A 19,829-nucleotide genomic window follows, 5' to 3' on the forward strand; every position below is an offset into this window, starting at 1 on the left:
GCCTAAAGTGTCACTGTTGACATTGCCTCTGGGATAAGCCTGACTGCTCTGCCAGGGGTTGTCTTTGATGTGTTACTATCTTACTCTTACTAGACTGTTGGGTTCTGCCCTACCATACCTGCATACCCTAGCCAACCAGAAACACCATGTGATACAACTGGAATACTAAAAATAAAATGATAATACGGTCCATTATCATCATTTCCTTTTTTCCATTGCCCTGCTTTAAAGCAGTGGGGCGACGCTCCTTCACCTTAGTGGAGCAGCTGCCACTGTTGAAGTGGCTACATTAGTTTGCTAAACCACTAGATTATGACTATCTGTTTAAGTCTTCATAAAACTTATAAACACAGACATCACTGTGGAGACATACTATCTCTGTTGGGACTTGAACAAGTCTATAATCACACACTATCTCAGTGGGGTCATGGTTATCGATATAATCAATCAAACACTACCTTTGTGGGGAATTGAACAAGACTGTCATCACACACTATTTCTGCGGGGACTGTGGTAACGCTATAATCACACACCAACTCTGTGAGGACCTGGATATTTCTATAATTACACACTATCACTGTGGGGAGCTTGACATCTCTATAATTATAGACTATCTCTGTGGGGACCTGCCATCCCCATAATCACACACTATCTCTGTGGGGACCTGGGCATCAATATAACCAATCAAACGCTATCTTTGAGTAATTGAACATAACTATCATCACACATATCTTTATGGGGATCTGCCATACCTATAAACACACAGTATTTCTATGGGGACCTGCCATCCCCATAAACAGACACTATCTCTGTGGGGACCTGCCATCCATATAAACACACACTATTTCTGTGGGGACTCGGTTTCCCTGTAGTCACACACTATCTCTGTGGGGACCTGGGCATCCCTATAATCACACACTATCTCTGTGGGGACCTGGACATCACTATAATCACACACTATATCTGTGGGGACCTGGGCATCAATATAATCAATCAAGCGCTATCTTTTAATAATTGAACATGAATTTCATCACACATATCTCTATGGGGACCTGGCATGTCTATAATTACACTCTATCTCTGTGGGGACGTGGGTTCATTATACTTTAACTTTGTGGGACTTGAATATGACGGTCATCACATAATATCTCTTCAGGGACATCAACATGTATATCATAACAGACTGTCTTTAGAGGGACTGGAACTTTACATGTATCACACACTTTCTCTATAGGTCAATAATCACCATCTTAGTGGGCCTCCCTAATCATGCACTAATGCTTTGGGGACCTAAGCTTCAATATAATCACAACATATCTCAACATCACTTGAACATGACTGTAACTGCACACTACGTGAGCAGGCACCTAGGCATCATTATAATCACATACTACCTCTGCAGGAGCCTCGGCATGACTGTTATAACAGCAAGCACCTCAGCATCATTGTTATAACACTCTCTATGTGGGGCCCTAAACATGACTGTAATCACATACTATCTCTGCGGAGATGTAACAGAACCATAATCACACACTATCTCCAAGGGGACTTGAACATGAATATAATCACACATTTTGTCAACGGGGTCTTGAGAGTGACTATAATTAAGCGCTATACGAATTCTGAATGAATGTCAGAATGACTCATCGTAGACTTTCTCTACAACACTTGAACAACACTATCATAATACTCTCTATGTGCGACTTTAATATGGTTATAATCACACACTATCTCTGTGGGGGTCCGGGCATTCCTATAGTAACACACTATCGTTTTCTCTAACTTCTACAACACACATCGAACAGGTACACCATTGCAGCAGTAGTGGAAGAGTCACTCGGATATGCAACAGGTACAATACAGACAATAATAGTACCAACTTCCTTTCACACATAGCGCATGTATAGCATGGCCATACATAGTGAAACCTTGAATGTACACAATATAGACACAAGAACTAGGACATTTTTCCTCAAGCGCAAAGAGTACACACTTCCTTAATACACGCAGATCAGGCACGGAGCATGCAGCAGCCCTGTAAGCATCTCACACCCACACACAGCATTTACAGTGTGGTAAGTAGAAATGCAAGCTTTCCTAACCCACATTCAGATTAAGTACAAACAGCAGAAAAACATGTTTTCCTCAGACAAAAAAACATGTGCAGCTCATGTTGCAGCAGTTCAAGCTGATTACCTACTCAACAGAAGCACATTGGAGGAGGAGGAGTAAGACGGTACAGCCCAAACATTTCAGAACCACAACCCAATTTTCAGAATGACACACTTTTGCGACTCTCCTAACTTTAGCAGTGAAGTTTCCATCACATTAAACAGGTGCAACATGGGAAGTAGTAGTGACTGACAAAAGATGCACACTATAGCCAACTATTGTGGCAGCATCTCTTATACCTAGTTCTGTAGTGGCATACATAGAAAGACTCATGGTGATAGGCTCACAGGGAAGCAGCCATACCGTGTAGTTACCCGTGGAGGAAAGCAGTGGTGGTACTTTTAAGGTATAAGGTGGGCTTGGGCTATTGACTGGTGCTACATTTTTTAGGGTTTCGGGTGAATATAGATTTTTGGGTGGTAAGGGATTTTTTTATGGTTTAAGGAGGGTATGTGTTTTTGGTTGGCAAGGGAATTTTTAGAATTTAGGATGAGAATGGTTGTTTGGGTGATTGGGGATTGTTTAGGTTTTATGGTGTGCATGAGTATTTCCATGGTAAGGTTTTTTTTAAAGGTTTAGGGTGGACATGGTTTTTGTGTGGGTATGGGTTTTTGGATGGTGATGAATCTTTTAGGGTTTAGGGTTTGTATGGGATTTTGGGTGGCAAGGGATTTTCTAGGGTGGGTGTGGGTTTTTGGGTGGGAAGGGAATTTTTAGGGTGTGGAGTGGGTATGCGTTTTTGGTTGGCAAGTGAATTTTTAGAGTTTAAGATGGGTGTAGGTTTTTAAGTGGTACAGAATTGTTTAGGGTGGGTGTTGGTTTTGGGGTGTTAATGAATTACTTAGGGTTTCTTGTTTGTATTGTTTTTTTGGGTGGCAAGGGATATTTTAGGGTGGGTATGGTTTTTTAGGTGGCAAGGGAATATTTAGGGTTGAGGGTGGGTATAGTTTTTTGGTTGGTAAGGGATTTATTTAGGGTTTACGGTGGGTATGGGTTTTTGGTTGGCAATGGAATTTTCAGCATTTAGGATGGGCGTGGGCTTTTGGGTGGCAAGGGTGTTTTTAAGGTTTAAGGTGGGCTTGAGTTTTTGGGTGATAAGGAATTTTTAGGGTTTAGGGTGATTATGGGTTTTTTGGTTGTGAGGTTTGCCTTAGTGTGTGGGGTAGATATGTTTTTTTGGGTGACAAGGGAATTTTTAGGATTTAGGGTAGGTATGGGTTTTTGGCTGGCAATGTATTTTTTAGGTTTTAGCGAGAGTATAGCTTTTTAGGCAAAAAGTGCTTTTTTAAGGCTTACTGTGGGTGTGGATTTTTGGGGGCCAGGGAAATGTTATGGTTTCAGGTAGGTATGGGTGATCGGGGAATTTTTAGCATTTAGGGTGGGTATCGATTTTTAGGTAGTAAGGGATGTTTTAGGTTTTAGGCTGGGTATGGGTTTTTGGGTGGCAAGGGAATTTTTTATTGTTTAGGGTGGGTGTAAGATTTTTGGTGCAAAGGATTTTGTAGATTTTACTGGGTGTATGGGTTTTTGGGTCGCAAGGGAATTTTTAAGGTTTAGGTTTGGTGTCAGTTTTTGGGTGCAAAGAGATTTCTTAGGGTTTAGGGTGGGCATGGGTTTTGGGTGGCAAGGGAACATATAGAGTTTAGGGTTGATATGGGTTTTTTGGGTGGTAAAAAATAATTTAGGGTTTAGTGTTTGCATGGGTTTTGGGGGCAAGGGATTTTTGATGGTGGGTATGGGGTTTTGGGTGGCAAGTTACATTTTTGGGTTTAAGGTAGGGGTAGGTTTTTGAGAGGAAAGGGATTTTTAGAGTTTCGGGTAGGTATGGGTTTTATGGGTTTGGAGGGAATTTTTAAGGTTTAGGGTGGCTGTGGGTTTATGGGGGCAAGGGAAATGTTATGGTTTAGGATGGGTATGAGTTTTTGGGTGATAATGAATCATTAGGGTTTAGGATGGGTATGAGTTTTTTTTGGGCGATAATGAATCTTAAGGGTTGAGGGTGGTTATATGTTTTTGGGTGCCAAGAGAATATTGAGGGTTTAGGGTGGGCGTGGGATTTTGGTTGGCAAGGTATTTTTTATGGTTCATGGTGAGTGTATGTTTTTAGGAGGTAAGGGCTTTTTTAGTGTTTAGGGTGGGTATGGGTTTTTGGGCTGCAAGGGAATTTTTAGGGTTTAGGATGGGTATAGGCTTTTGGGTGGCAAAGGCATTTTTAGGGTTAGGGTGGGTATGGGTTTTTGGGTTGCAAGGGATTTCTTAGTGTTTAGGGTGGGAATGGGTTTTTTGGGTGGCAAGGGAATTTTGCAGAGTTTAGGGTGGGTATAGATTTTTGGGTGGCAAATTCATTTTTGGGCTTTTGGATGGGTATGGATTTTTGGGTGGTTGGGGATTTTTTAAGGTTTAGAGTGGGTATGGGGTTTTGGTTGGTAATGAATCATCTAGGGTTTAGTGTTTGTATGGGATTTTGGGTGGCAAGGGATTTGCTGGTGTTTAGGGTGGGTGTGGGATTTTTGGTTGTAAGGGATTTTCTAGGGCTCAGGGTGGGTGTGTCCTTTTGGGTTTTTGGTTGGTAGGGGATTTTTTAGTTTTTAGGGTGGGTAGGGGTTTTGGGTGGCAAGGTAACCTTAGGCTTTAGTGTGTGTTTTTTTGGGGTTGTAATGATTTTTTTTAGGGTTTATAGTTTGTATGGGTTTTTCGGTGGGTATGAGTTTTTGGGTGGCAAGGGAATTTTTAAAGTTTAGGGTGATTGTGGGTATATTTGTGTGGTAAGGTTTTTTTTAGGGTAGTTATGGGTTTTTAGGTGGCAAGGGAACATTTTGTGTTTAGTATGAGTATGGGGTTGTTGGGTGGCAAGGGAATTTTTAGGGATTACAGTCAGTGTAGGTTTTCGGTTGGTAAGGGATTTATTTAGGGTTTAAGGTGGAATGGGTTTTTGGGTGGCAATGGAATTTTTTAGCATTTAGGATGGGTGTGGGTTTTTGGGTGGCAAGGGAATTTTTAAGGTTAGGGTGGGCATGAGTTTTTGGGTGATACGGAATTTTTAGGGTGATTATGGGTTTTTTGGTTGTAAGGTTTGCCTTAGGGTAGATATGAGTTTTTGGGTAGTAAGAGCTGTTTTAAGGTTTAGGGTGGGCTGGATTTTTGGGGGGCAAGGGAAATGTTATGGTTTCTGGTGGGTATGGGTGTTTGGGTGATAGGGGAATTTTTTAGCTGTTAGGGTGGGTATTGATTTTTGAGTGGTAAGGCTTTTTTAGGGTTTACGCTGGGCTTGGGTTTTGGGTGGCAAGGGAACATCTAGGGTTTAGGGCTGAAATGGGTTTTTTGGGTGGTAATGAATAATTTAGGTTTTAGTGATGGATGGGTTTTTGGGACTCAAGGGATTTTTTAAGGTGGGTATGGGTTTTTGGGTGGCAAGTGAATTATTGGTGGTTAGAGTGGGTGGAGTTTTTGAGTGGTAAGGGATTGTTAGCGTTATGGGTGGGTATGGGTTTTGTGGGTTTGATGGGGATTTTTAGCGTTTAGGATGGGTTTAAGATTTTGATGGGAAGGGATTTTGTAGGGTTTAAGTTAAGTATGGGTTTTTGTGTCACAAGGGAATTTTTAAGGTTTATTGTGGGTGTGGGATTTTGGGGGCAAGGGACATTTTATGGTATAGGGTGGGTATGAGTTTTTGGGTGACAATAGATTTTTTGGGTTTAGGGCGGTTATGGATTTTTGGATTCTAAGTTGTGCCTTAGGGTTGATGATGGGTTTGGGGTTTTTTGGTGCCGAGGGAATATTGGGGGTTTAGGATGGGTATGGGATTTTAGGTGGCAAGGTATTTTTTTATGGTGTAGGGTGAGTATAGTTTTTTGGGTAGCAAGGTATATTTTATGGTTTATAGTGAATATAGGTTTTTGCGTGACAGGATTTTTCAGGGTTAGGATGGGTATGAGTTTTTGGATCGTAAGGGATTTCTTAGGGCTTATGGTGGGTATGGCTTTTTTGCGTGGCAAGGGAATATTAAGGGGCTCATTATGATAACTGGCGGATCCCCACTGCCCGTATGGCGGTGGCGATCCACCCGCCAAAAACCACCGCCCGCCTCTAACTTCCCCCGCCACATTACCAAGGCAGGGGGGGACCTCAGCGAGCGGGAATACTGTCCGCTGGTTTTCCACAGGTAGGCAATCCGCCCGATTGCCTACAGGGTGGAAAAGCAGTTTATATGGTGGCGGTGTCTGGTAGACACCGTCATCCATATTTGTATGCAGGCTGGGATGTGCCTTTCCGTGGCGGCAACGCCACCACGGGAAGGCAGGCAGTTTTTAACATTGGGGGCCCGTAGCGGGCAGGCATGCTAGTGATAAATCCTGCTTATTGGTGAAAACAGAGTTAGAAAAACCACTTTTAGAAGTGGGTATTTCTGTGTGCTTATGAGTATTTGCGCCTGCCTGATGTGTATTGACCGTTTGGTTTTGACTGACAGAGAAGGGATGTGCATTCACTCTAGTCCCTGGGGTAGTTGAGGTGTGTCCTGCCCTGCGTGGGTGACTCAGTGCTAGGCTGAATAGACCTTTCCTGAATTTAAAGTGGCAGGGGGAGTTTTCCTTGCACCTGAATAGGCCTGGGCTTCATTTGGTGTGGTGGGAGGAGTTGCACATGCACCTGAATAGGTCTGTGCCTACCTTCCACAATAATGGCTCCACCCCCTGTGGTGTGTCTGGGGCCAAGGCTTTCAATATGAACGGCAGTGTTGTGCACTTCTAATATGTGTTGAAGTTCCCTCAGAACAAAGACTTTGGCACTATAAATACAGGGGCTATGACCCCATGAAAATAAAAAGACACTATGTGGGGCACGTACCCAATGACTGCTGTGTGCCAGGAGGAACCGCCGTTTGTGAATACCTTCTTGTAAAAATAACCTGCTGCCTGCTGGGTGGCTGAAGTGACTGCCTCTCTGCTAAGGGACCTTCCATGCTAGCCAGCCTGTGCCCTGTTCTCTGCCCCAGTGTCTCCAGGGACGAGGTAGTGCTTGCCTCCCTGTTTGCTAATAGCGCGTGGTAAGCGTTTTCCATTCTGTTGCCCAAGGAGTTGGCTCAATTTGTGCTAACCTCATACAGGAGCGCTTTTACCCTGCAGCATGGGCAGCACAGCTCCCTCATCTAGGGGGTGAACATTGAGAAGGAGGAGGTGAACGGAACAAAACGCTCTCCCTCTCGTATTGCTTGCCTTTGTTTATGTGGGCCAGCAGCCGGGGCTCTGCTACATAGCTGCGAGGCCATGCCCAAGCAGCAAGGAATATCGGCCCGGGAGTTCCCTTGGATGTCAAAAGATGTGGCCCAGCCGCACCCGGAAGTGACCACAGCCTCACGTGTCCGTTCAGATGCTTCCACACGCAGCCGATGTGAGACCCTAGGTGGCCGACGTGAGACCCTGGGTGCGGGCATTGCTAAGGAAGGCAAGAGCCTCCCAGCTGCACCAGGCCGCTTGCAGCAAAACATGAAGAGATTCGTACCCATGCCACACTACGGAGCTGTACCGGAGGCATTTGGCTCCCCTTTGCTTCTGGTCCCGTTGTTGTGAATAGTGGGGGAGGTGGGCCCATCACGTTAGATAGTGCGAGCACCCAGGGATAGTGTGCTCGCACCAACAAACAGACCTCCCACTGGGCTGATCTCCAGGAGTAAGATCCTTTGGTGTTTCCTTACCCCGCAGATCACCCCTGTACTTCCGTCATTCCCCTGCTTCCATGGAAACCAGTAGTGTTTCCTTGCCTTGCATAGACTGTGTTCTCTCCCCGTCGTGCAGGCACAAGATCTTTTGGCGTTTTCTTGCCCTGTAGAGCGTCTCTGTAATTCCTGGCATTTTCTCTGTTTCTACGGGAACAAGTGGAGCATTTTCATGTAGAAGCAGGCAGGGGGATGTAGAGGGGGTGTAGTTGGGTGTTAACAAAGCTGGAAGCAACTATCTTAAAAGATTGCCCTGTCAGACTGGTGACACGGGCTCAAGCGGAAACATGTTCAACTAATCGTTATTGTTTTGATTGCACTAACTGTAATGTTAGGCCTTATGTTTTCTGTGTGGTATTCACTTATAAGTATTTACTAAAGTTCACTAACATTGGTAATTATGACAATTATCCAATTGGCAAAAGTGGTGTATGACTTTATGTGATGTAGTGAAAAAGTGCCTAGTGGCACAGTGATTTATGTGATTGTGGTCTAACTTTTTAAAAATAAATAATACAAAAGATATTTTTATGTAACCTTGTGTGGAGTCGCTTTTTATGGTGTGCCTAAAGTGTCACTGTTGACATTGCCTCTGGGATAAGCCTGACTGCTCTGCCAGGGGTTGTCTTTGATGTGTTACTATCTTACTCTTACTAGACTGTTGGGTTCTGCCCTACCATACCTGCATACCCTAGCCAACCAGAAACACCATGTGATACAACTGGAATACTAAAAATAAAATCATAATACGGTCCATTATCATCATTTCCTTTTTTCCATTGCCCTGCTTTAAAGCAGTGGGGCGACGCTCTTCCACCTTAGTGGAGCAGCTGCCGCTGTTGAAGTGGCTACATTAGTTTGCTAAACCACTAGATTATGACTATCTGTTTAAGTCTTCATAAAACTTATAAACACAGACATCACTGTGGAGACATACTATCTCTGTTGGGACTTGAACAAGTCTATAATCACACACTATCTCAGTGGGGTCATGGATATCGATATAATCAATCAAACACTACCTTTGTGGGGAATTGAACAAGACTGTCGTCACACACTATTTCTGCGGGGACTGTGGTAACGCTATAATCACACACCAACTCTGTGAGGACCTGGATATTTCTATAATTACACACTATCACTGTGGGGAGCTTGACATCTCTATAATTATAGACTATCTCTGTGGGGACCTGCCATCCCCATAAACACACACTATCTCTGTGGGGACCTGGGCATCAATATAACCAATCAAACGCTATCTTTGAGTAATTGAACATAACTATCATCACACATATCTTTATGGGGATCTGCCATCCCTATAAACACACAGTATTTCTATGGGGACCTGCCATCCCCATAAACAGACACTATCTCTGTGGGGACCTGCCATCCATATAAACACACACTATTTCTGTGGGGACTCGGTTTCCCTGTAGTCACACACTATCTCTGTGGGGACCTGGGCATCCCTATAATCACACACTATCTCTGTGGGGACCTGGACATCACTATAATCACACACTATATCTGTGGGGACCTGGGCATCAATATAATCAATCAAGCGCTATCTTTTAATAATTGAACATGAATTTCATCACACATATCTCTATGGGGACCTGGCATGTCTATAATTACACTCTATCTCTGTGGGGACGTGGGTTCATTATACTTTAACTTTGTGGGACTTGAATATGATGGTCATCACATAATATCTCTTCAGGGACATCAACATGTATATCATAACAGACTGTCTTTAGAGGGACTGGAACTTTACATGTATCACACACTTTCTCTATAGGTCAATAATCACCATCTTAGTGGGCCTCCCTAATCATGCACTAATGCTTTGGGGACCTAAGCTTCAATATAATCACAACATATCTCAACATCACTTGAACATGACTGTAACTGCACACTACCTGAGCAGGCACCTAGGCATCATTATAATCACATACTACCTCTGCAGGAGCCTCGGCATGACTGTTATAACAGCAAGCACCTCAGCATCATTGTTATAACACTCTCTATGTGGGGCCCTGAACATGACTGTAATCACATACTATCTCTGCGGAGATGTAACATAACCATAATCACACACTATCTCCAAGGGGACTTGAACATGAATATAATCACACATTTTGTCAACGGGGTCTTGAGAGTGACTATAATTAAGTGCTATACGAATTCTGAATGAATGTCAGAATGACTCATCGTAGACTTTCTCTACAACACTTGAACAACACTATCATAATACTCTCTATGTGCGACTTTAATATGGTTATAATCACACACTATCTCTGTGGGGGTCCGGGCATTCCTATAGTAACACACTATCTCAGTGGGGACTGGAACATGACTATTGTCACACACTATCTCTGTGGGGACTTGAACATTACTATGACCACACACTATCTCTGTGGGGACTTGAACATTACTATGATCACACACTATCTCTGTGGGGACTTGAACATTACTATGATCACACACTATCTCTGTGGAGACTTGAACGTGAATATGATCACACACTATCTCTGTGGGGACTTTAACATGGCTATAATACCACACTATCTCTGTGGAGACCTGGGCATTCCTATAATCACAAACTATCTCTGTGGGACCTGTGCATTACTGTAATAGTGTTATTTCTGCATGAACTGCAGCATGACTATCATCGTACACCAAAACCACAATATCTGTAGGGACTTGGGCATCATTCTAATCATGCAATATCACTGTGGGGGCTTGAAAATTATCATCATCATACACTTACTCTGTCAGCTCTATAATATTATTATAATATCATGCCATCTCTTTGGGGACTATTAATGCACAGCCATACGTAGCTGGTGCCAATTGGTGAGGTTGATGAAAAACAACTAGGTGGTCAGATGGCAACTTGGTTTTGCCATCTGACCCCATTGCAGGATCTTAAGCCTCTAAATTAATTTAACTATGTGTTGTTTTCATATTCCTTAAGTTTTGTGTGCACTCAGTAATAGGCTAAACATCCGTGAATCCCTGTCCATGCACTTTATATATATGATCATTTTCTACTGTAAAATGCATTATTAGACAAATCTCTGTTCTAGGTGCACCTAGGACATAGTGACCTATTCAAATCTGACTAAAGTATCATGTTATGTATGTATGGCACTGAAAAATTGAATTTATCTATTACGTAATGAGTGTTTTCAATCAGAAATGAGAATTATTGAGTAGGTCCCCACAAGGATGGTAACACATGTCCAAGTCCCCACAATGATGGTTCTGTGCGCGTGACTAAATAACAACATATTTGTAAAATTGAAGCAGGATCCTGTATTATGAATTTTTCTTAACATTTTTCTGTTATTGGTATATTTTTAAAACATTGGGAAGGGTTAGTCCCCACAAGGCTGGTGAAAACACATAGTCCCCACAAGGATGGTAACACGTGTAATTGTGTGTGTGTGTGTGTGTGTGTGTGTGTGTGTGTGTGTGTGTGTGTGTGTGTGTGTGTGTGTGTGTGTGTGTGTGTGTGTGTGTGTGTGTGTGTGTGTGTGTGTGTGTGTGTGTGTGTGTGTGTGTGTGTGTGTGTGTGTGTGTGTGTGTGTGTGTGTGTGTGTGTGTGTGTGTGTGTGTGTGTGTGTGTGTGTGTGTGTGTGTGTGTGTGTGTGTGTGTGTGTGTGTGTGTGTGTGTGTGTGGATACCTTTTTTGTAGTTGGCTCTGTGTGTGGGTGGCTCTGTCTGTGTGAGGGTGGCTCTATGTGAATGACTCTGTGGGTGGCTCTGTATGTGTGTGTGGGTGGCTTTGTGTGTGGCTCTGTGTGGGTGTAAATGCAATAGGTCATGCATTTGCGAGCGATTAAGCAATTAGCATTGTAAATGACAACGCCATTTATTTAACGATTAAGCTATTGGCAATGTAAATGACAATTCCATTTATTTATGATTTTTAAAAAAAATTAATGAGCAATGCCAATAGCTCTACCTTTAATAATGCCGAGACCATTGCATTGTAAATGCTTGTTACTATGTGTAACGTTACGTAATGAAGACTCGTAGGCAGTGGTTGAGGCGCTAAGCTTGTTTATTTACTCTTTAAATATATTACTCCGAGGAGCGCCGGCCGGCGCTCTGCTCCGTTGAATGCTCGGCGCGCTAATGATGCGCGCGCAACCCCGGCGCCAACATGGCCGCCGTGCGTTACGTCAACGTGACGTAAACAACTAGAACGCTACATATCTCCCCCTTTTACCAAACCCAAGATCAGTCACTTACAGTTCGCTGTCTAGTTCAAAGTCTCGAAATCGGGCAGGCCTTACAATTTGTCTTCCCCTCCTGGTCACCTTACCAATGTTCTCTCGGGCCCCTTGACCCTGCGTTTCCGTATCTTCTGCTCCTCCGCCCATCGCTCCTTCATCGTTCATATTACCTCCCGACACATCCATCTCCGCTCTCGGAGTCTCGCTCCCTTCTTCACCTTCTTGCACTTCCCTCGCACTTGCTCCATCTTCATGCTCACTTCCGCTGAACCTATCTTCCTCGATCACATCATCCATGTCTACACCTTCCGAGGACCGCCGTCCCCACCTCACGATCTTGTTGCACCTGGCCATGCGGTCCTGCGACCACACGTTTCCATCGCTGAGCAGAGCCGCTCGATCGTATACTTCCTTGACTTGCATCGGCTTGCTATACTTGCTGTCTCCTTTCCTTTGTAAGGTGGCTAGCCTTACTCTTACCCACTCTCCTCTTTCCAAGTGTTGTAGTTATTGGTGTAGATGGCTTGTGCCCTTTCCAGATTGGCCCTTACTACGGCAGGAGACCACTCACTGGTTATCACCTTCTCCTTCCAAATCCTGTTGTCATGCGTGAAGGGTTCACGTCCTCTCAATATTTGAAACGGGCTGTACCCCGTGCCTGTGGGGGTTATTCTGTAGGCCCACACCATATTCTCCAGCGCTCTCTTCCAGTCTTTATTGTTAGAGATGGCCGCTTGTATGGCTCCCATCACTACTCTGTTAAATCGTTCGACTAGGCCATTTCCCGCTGGATGGTAAATGGCTGTGTGCTTTAGGGAGATGCCATTTCTTTCCATGAATTGTTTCCATCTTTCCGACGTGAACTGAGGTCCATTGTCACTTAGGATGGACTTGGGAATTCCTTCTCTGGTGAACGTCTCGGAAAGAAACTCTAGAATGTTTTCAGTGTCCATAGATTCACTCACTTTTATCTCTGGCCATTTGGAGTAACGGTCTATGAGGACGCAGACATATTTCTGTGTGCTCTGGTCATCCAGCACCGGTCCTAAAATGTCTATGGATAACTCTTCCCATGGGTTTAAGGGATTGTCGAATTTTCCTAGAGCTGGACGTAGTGGTCTCAATGTTTTGTCGGCCCCTTGGCATTGGGGACACTCCCTGACATGCCTCTCTGCTCTTACGTCCATACCTGGCCACCAGTAATTTTGTTTCGCTCTGGCCTTGAGTTTCCCTATGCCAAGATGGCCTTCATGTAATAGGTCCAGCAACTTGTTGATGAGGTTCCTTGGGGGAACTACCTTGTCTCCCCGGTAGATGAATATGCCCTTGTCTCCTACTGACAGTTCCTCTTTCACCTCATAAAATGGTTTAAGGTTTGTCTTCACCTTTCTCTTCTCTGGCCAACCTTGTATGATGTGCGCCCTCACATCCTTGATGTCGGTATCTTCTTCATACGCTTCGGTCCATTCTTGTATGCTAATTACCTTCTCTTGGTCTTCTATGAGAGCCACCATCTCACCTCCGTCTGCTGGATCTTCTTCTGCAGGCTCCATGGCCGCTGCTCGACTCAAGTAGTCCGCCACTCGATTCTTGTTTCCAGGAATGTACTCTACATCATATCTGAATTCCAGTAACTTTAAGGACATTTTCGATATCCTGGGTGTGGCACTGGCATGTCCGCACGATGTTAGTACCTTCACTAACGGCTTGTGGTCCGTCTTTAGCAGGAATCGGGTGCCCCATAAGAATTGCCGGAACCTCGTTGTGGCCCACACTACCGCTAGCATCTCCTTTTCGATGACGCTGTACTTGCCTTCGGTCTCTGTCACTGCTCTGGAGGCGAAGCTGATTGTCTCCATGTCTCCTCTTCCTCGGTCTTGCATAAGTACCGCGCCTAGCCCTTTGTCGCTGGCGTCGGTGATGAGCACGGTGGTGCCTTGTGGGTCGTACCCCTTGAGCGGTATGGCTCCCAAGATCTCCTTTTTGATGACTTCAAATTCTGCTTGGGCTTCCGGTGTCCACTGAAACGCCGTGCTCTCTCTGGTCAGCAACCTCATGTTGTAGGTCTTTGAGGCGAAATGTACCACAAACTTGCTGTAGTACTCCGCCATTCCCAGGAACGACCTGACTTCCTCCTTGTTCTTGGGGGGCGGTGCTTCAGCAATGGCCTTCACGTTCTCCGCCTTTGGCGTGATCCCCTGTTGTCCAATTTCATGGCCTAAGTATGTCACTGATTGCAGGCCCAACCGACATTTCGACCATTCTGCCGTGAGACCTTTGGCTTCTAGTGTTTGTAGTACTTTCTCTAGTTTACGGTCATGATCTCTCCTGTCTCTCCCCATCACCAAAATATCATCCTGGAAATACTGGACGTCTTCACAGCCTCTGAATAGTTGGTGCATCATTTTTTGAAAGACGGCTGCTGCCGAGGCCAGCCCAAACGGCATGCGACAGAATCTGTAACACCCAAACGGGGTTATGAACGACGTTAGGCTTTTGCTGTCCGGGTGCAGTGCTACCTGGTGATAGGCCGATGTAAGGTCAATGGTGGAGTACCACTTGACCCCTCTGGTTTTGGCCAACATCTCCTCTATCCTGGGAAGGGGAAATTTCTCCACCACTATGTTTTTATTGAGTTCTCTCAGGTCCACGTAGAGCCTGACCTTTCCGTTGGGTTTCATTACCACTACCAAGGGCGCCAGCCATTCTGCGCATGTGATTGGCTCTATGATGCCCTTCCTTTCCAGGTCTTGGAGTTCCGTCTGGACCGCTTCCCTCACTGCGATGGGCACATTTCTCACCTTGTGTGCCACTGGAATGGCTCCTTCCTTAAGCACTATTCTATGTTGAAATTTCTCCATTTTTCCTACCGTACCCCCGAACACCTTCGGGTAGTTCTTCTTCCATCTGTTCATGTCCGGCCATTCCTCCTGTTCAGTGAGGAGAATTTGTTCCTTCCCTCCTGGGTCGAGTTTTATGCCGAGATCACCCTGGTCTAACCATCCTAGGACGGAGGGTCCTTTCTCTGCGACATATAGTTTGCACCACGCCGATCGGCCTCTGAATTCAAACAATAGGTGTCGGAAGCCTAACATGGGAATGCGATCCCCGTTGTAGGTGACTGGTCGTATGTCTAGTTTCTCCAGCTCTGGGCCCAACTTGGGTTGGAACTCTTCTTCCCACACTGCTCTCTGCACGATGGTAAAAGGGGATCCGGTGTCTGCCACAACCGTGATGGTGATGCCACCCATGGACATGTCTAGGACTGGTTTGGTTGATCTCTTGCCATCCACGCTCAACACTTGGTCGTATATGCATAAGACGGTGACCACTTCTTCCTCCGTGACTTCCTCAAGGTCTTCTTCGCTTTGGTCAACGTACTTCACCATTCCCTTCTGCTGTTTCTTTCGACATACCTTCTCGTAGTGACCTACGATGCCGCAGTGTAGGCATTTGGCCCGGAACGCCGGACATTTCCTGTCGTGGGCTTCATGGGACCAGCTTCCGCACCTGTAGCACGTTTTCTTGTTCTCACTGCTCGCCTGTCTCCCTTGCCATCTGCTGGTTCCTTTGGTTACTGGTTGCTTGTTTCTTTGGTCTTTACGGTGATCTTCTTCCTGTATTCTGTTCACCAGGGTGGGAGCGGCCACCTCTTTCTTGGTTGCATTTGCGCACCTCTTTGCGAGTTCTGCCCTCTTCACTATGACCAACACTTCTTTGAGCGTGGTGTCACCGCTCGCCCATAGTTTGTCTTGTACATTTGCGCTCGTGGTGTGCATGACCACTTGGTCTTTTATGAATTCATCTTCCCACAGCGCGTACTTACACGTGGCTGCCAGTTTTCTCAACGCTGCTACGTACTCTTCGATAGTTTCTCCCGCCTTTTGTTTCCTTTGTTGGAAGTTATATCTATCCACTGACACGCAGATGGTGGGGCGATATCGTTCATCTAGGTCCTCCACTGCATGTGCATACACATCGTCGTCTGTGTCTTCTCTCTTCTTCGGTACTAGACTCTTGTATATTCTCAGTCCTTCTGGTCCTAGATTTAGTAGTAGGATTCGTTTCTTTCTCTGAGGAGTGAATTTTTCTTCATTTTCATCTTCTAGCACCCCTATGAAGTTATCTATATACTCCTTCCAGTCCTCCCACTTCATCAAAGGCTCTCCGGGCTTCGGTAGGAATTGTACCGGTGCGATTGCATATCCCGCCGGGGTACTCATCTTCACTTCCTTGACGACTGTCCCGTCGGTGGGTTTTCCTGGGGGGCTGCCTGGGGTACTGTTTTCGTTCCCTGTGTGCTTGTTCCTCTGGGGGCTCTTGTCGCTAGACCCCACTTCCTCCTCTTTGGTAGCCAGCGCAGCGCTCCCTGTGCGTGGGTGTGCAGGAAGGTGGCCCGTGTGCTCTTGGCTACCCTGTGGTCGTGCTGCCTCTCTGACCTGTTCGCCGCTTCAATGCTGTGCTGTGGCACTGCCACGCTCCTCGGGTTGCCCGATGCCTCAGGTCGTTCAATGTGGCTGTCTGTGATGTATCTCCGACCTTGCTGATCCAGGTGGACCTTCCTGGTGTCTGGATGGGCCTGGTGACCTTGTGCCTGAGTCTTTCTGTGCCTCGTGGGAGCCACGTGGGGTGCAGCTCCCTTCTGTGCTCCTAGCGTCGGTCTGGTCGTCGTCCCGACCTCGTCGCCACTGTAACGTTATGTAATGAAGACTCGTAGGCAGTGGTTGAGGCGCTAAGCTTGTTTATTTACTCTTTAAATATATTACTCCGAGGAGCGCCGGCCGGCGCTCTGCTCCGTTGAATGCTCGGCGCGCTAATGATGCGCGCGCAACCCCGGCGCCAACATGGCCGCCGTGCTTTACGTCAACGTGACGTAAACAACTAGAACGCTACACTATGGTTACCATTGTATGTTAGTTAACTTGTTGTATTGTATATATATGTGCAATGACAGAAGCAGCAAAATACCAGTAGGTGGCACACTATGCTAAACACAGATTTTTACGTTGCATAGTATTTTTCAAGCCACGCCCTTAATCCTTAATTACATCGGCCACGCCACTTTGATAGACACACACCCCCCCCCCTTTCCCACACACACACACTTTTTTTATTCCGCTTAGCCTGACTTTGGGAAATAAGGTTTAACAACTTGTCACATTTGAGCAAATCACTTAATCTCCCACCGCCTACAAACAATGAATGCGTTCCTGTATTGTGTAAACGGGAGCTCATGTAAAAGCGCTCCAATACCTTCGGGTCGAGTTCGCGGTATATATAACTGCAACAAAAAAAATCTATCGCCAGTTCAAGATGGCCACCGCGACTACACTATAGATTTCAACTACATGACATTACAGACACAGTGTCCTTTTTCTATTTCTATCTCCGCCCCTCCAACCGACCGCCCACCTGCATAGAAGGAAAAAAAATGACAAGTGGGATGTGCGTTTAAATATAGACTACGTTTCACTGTTCCCTTCCTTGTTTTAAGTAATTGGCGAGTTTGCCTTACTCACCTTGGTAGAGGGGCTGCTGTGACTCGGCTCACCACCGCTCCTTCGGCGCTTCCTCTCTCGGCTACCGTCCCCGGAAAACCCCTCTGCAGAGCTATGGCTTTTTCGCTTCTTTTCCTTGGAGGACTTCTTGCCCGCCATGAGTTGGCTGTTTTCTTTGTGCTGCGTGGGAAATAAATATGCATGTGAGAAAACGCTGTTCTTGAGGGATTATCAAAATTATACTATTGCCCAAGGGGGTGGGTGGGCAGGTTTGCATCCCCGTGAGGTAGAACAGGCGTAATATTCAGCATCTGTGGTTCCGTTTCCCTCTAGACTTGTGGATGCGCACAAACCTAAACAGGCTTGTCCATGGGGGATTTTTCAGGATGTCTAAAGTTGCACCTGCTTATGTTCGAGCCACCTAACCTTCTTCGAGGCAGAAACGGTTTACCTTTGAATTTCACACAGCTGTTCCCGCTAGAGATCTAGGACGCCTCACTAGTTCAAGGAGGGAGTCTTGGAATGATGATTCTTGGGTCATAAGAAGCGTAAGCGTACCGTATTTTTCCTAGAACATCAGGCAGCGGTGCGAGGGAAGGAGTGGGGTACTTTACAGTGCGCTTCTGGTCATATAGCGTCAACTCCCGCTCGCCTGACGCGTGCACACAGTTTCTGGTTTTAAAAGATTACAGTTTCTAGTGTTTGTGATGTCACCTGTTTAGATTGCCTACTACAGAAACAAAAAAAAGCAACATGGATTGCTGATTGCCATTATGTGTCGCACACTAAGTTCACTGATGTTTTAAAACTGAACAATTACACATTTCAAAACGGGGAAAATGCTGCGCATACCAGTACTACTGGTGACCGGGTTTGCCAAACAGTGACACGTCGCTGACATGGACGAGGAACTCCAGCTGCAAGACATCAAACACAGAAGACGGACTGCTTCAGGACCGTGGTAATTGTTCTCGCGGTTTCCTTCCGTGGAAGTCTTATTATTGTTAGAGGTGGGCGTTTCTAAGAATCCATGGGACGAGACGAAGTTATGTTTGGCTCTACGAGCCCACAGAAACATCAGAATAGGAACCATAAACCTTTTACTCGCAGCTTCCAGCCCAACAAAAACTTAAGAACTAGCAGGGCACGTTTATGAACACAGCCCTCCACCTGGTGTATTGGTCTGGGGGTGTACGTGAGTCCAGTAAATTGATGACCTGGTTTTACGGTCCTAAAAGGCAGTGCCTTCCTTGTAGAGAGGGGCGTTTTTACAGTTTTAGAACAATGCTGCTTTTCTCAGCCGGGAAAACCAACGTTTTTTTCAACGTTTAAAAAAAAGCATTTGAAATGGAATTGGTGTCGCATTTGTAAAAAGTTAGAGCTATTGACGTTGTAAATGGCAATGTTTTTTACTTTTTTTTTCTCTCAATGGAGTAATCCTACTTGCATAGCTCTCTTGCCATTCGTATGACCTTGCGGTGCTGGATAGGGTGATCAACTCGCATGGGTGCAAATTCAGGACAGTGAGTGTAAAAATTCAGGACAAAAACTCAGGAGAGAAGGTCAAAATTCAGGATAAAACCCTTGGTCTGAAGGTACATTTTACTGACACATCAGAGGAGCTTGTGCAATAGTGTATAATTAAGCCCATGTTTATCCAAACCTATTCAACCATTTACAAACCTATCCATCATGTATCCTTCCATGTATCATTTCACTCACTCATCCATCCCTCCATCCACCCTTTCACTCATCCATCAATCCATCCTTTCACCCTATCCATTGGTACACTCATCCATCCACTCTTCCACCTATCTATCCATTCACTCACTCATCCATCCAGCCTTTTAGCTTTGATCCAGCCATCCTTTCACTTACTCATCCACCCACCCAATCACTCACCCTTCAATCTATTCACCCTTTCTCTCTCCATTGACACTTTCACTTAGCTATCCTTCCACCCATCCAGCTACTCATTCAATCATGAATACATCCATTGACCATATCCCTCACCCATCCTTTCTTTCATCCATCCACCTTTTCACTCCTCCACTCATCTATCCATCCTTTTGTCCATCTACCCTCCCTTTCCCTCACTCATCCTTACATCCACCCTTTCGCTCATCCATTCACCCTTTGACTTATCAATTCATCAATCCATCCCCCCTTCACTCGCCCATCATCAACCCTTTCACTCATCCA

The 19,829-nt window shown here is 45.5% G+C and overlaps 1 protein-coding gene across 3 annotated transcripts in view; it reads right to left on the minus strand.

Moving 5' to 3' along the window:
- Positions 1 to 18,602, minus strand: part of CAAP1 (caspase activity and apoptosis inhibitor 1) — a 296,318-nt gene extending 277,716 nt beyond the window's left edge. The window contains exons 1-2 of one of the 3 annotated variants that reach the window (XM_086962118.1): positions 18,480 to 18,602; positions 17,649 to 17,807 (exon numbers count right to left, since the gene is read on the minus strand). In XM_086962118.1, coding sequence (XP_086818244.1) covers positions 17,649 to 17,786 — 138 coding nt within the window. In that variant the 5' untranslated portion in view covers positions 17,787 to 17,807; positions 18,480 to 18,602. Of the gene's footprint in view, positions 1 to 17,648; positions 17,808 to 18,078 lie in introns of all 3 variants that reach the window. The other 2 variants (XM_086962119.1, XM_086962121.1) reach the window with 2 other exon arrangements.
- Between the last annotated feature and the right edge of the window lie 1,227 nt (positions 18,603 to 19,829).

This window comes from Lissotriton vulgaris, chromosome 3_1 (assembly GCF_964263255.1).
Source record: "Lissotriton vulgaris chromosome 3_1, aLisVul1.2, whole genome shotgun sequence".
In the NCBI taxonomy this organism is placed as follows: Eukaryota; Metazoa; Chordata; class Amphibia; order Caudata; family Salamandridae; genus Lissotriton; species Lissotriton vulgaris.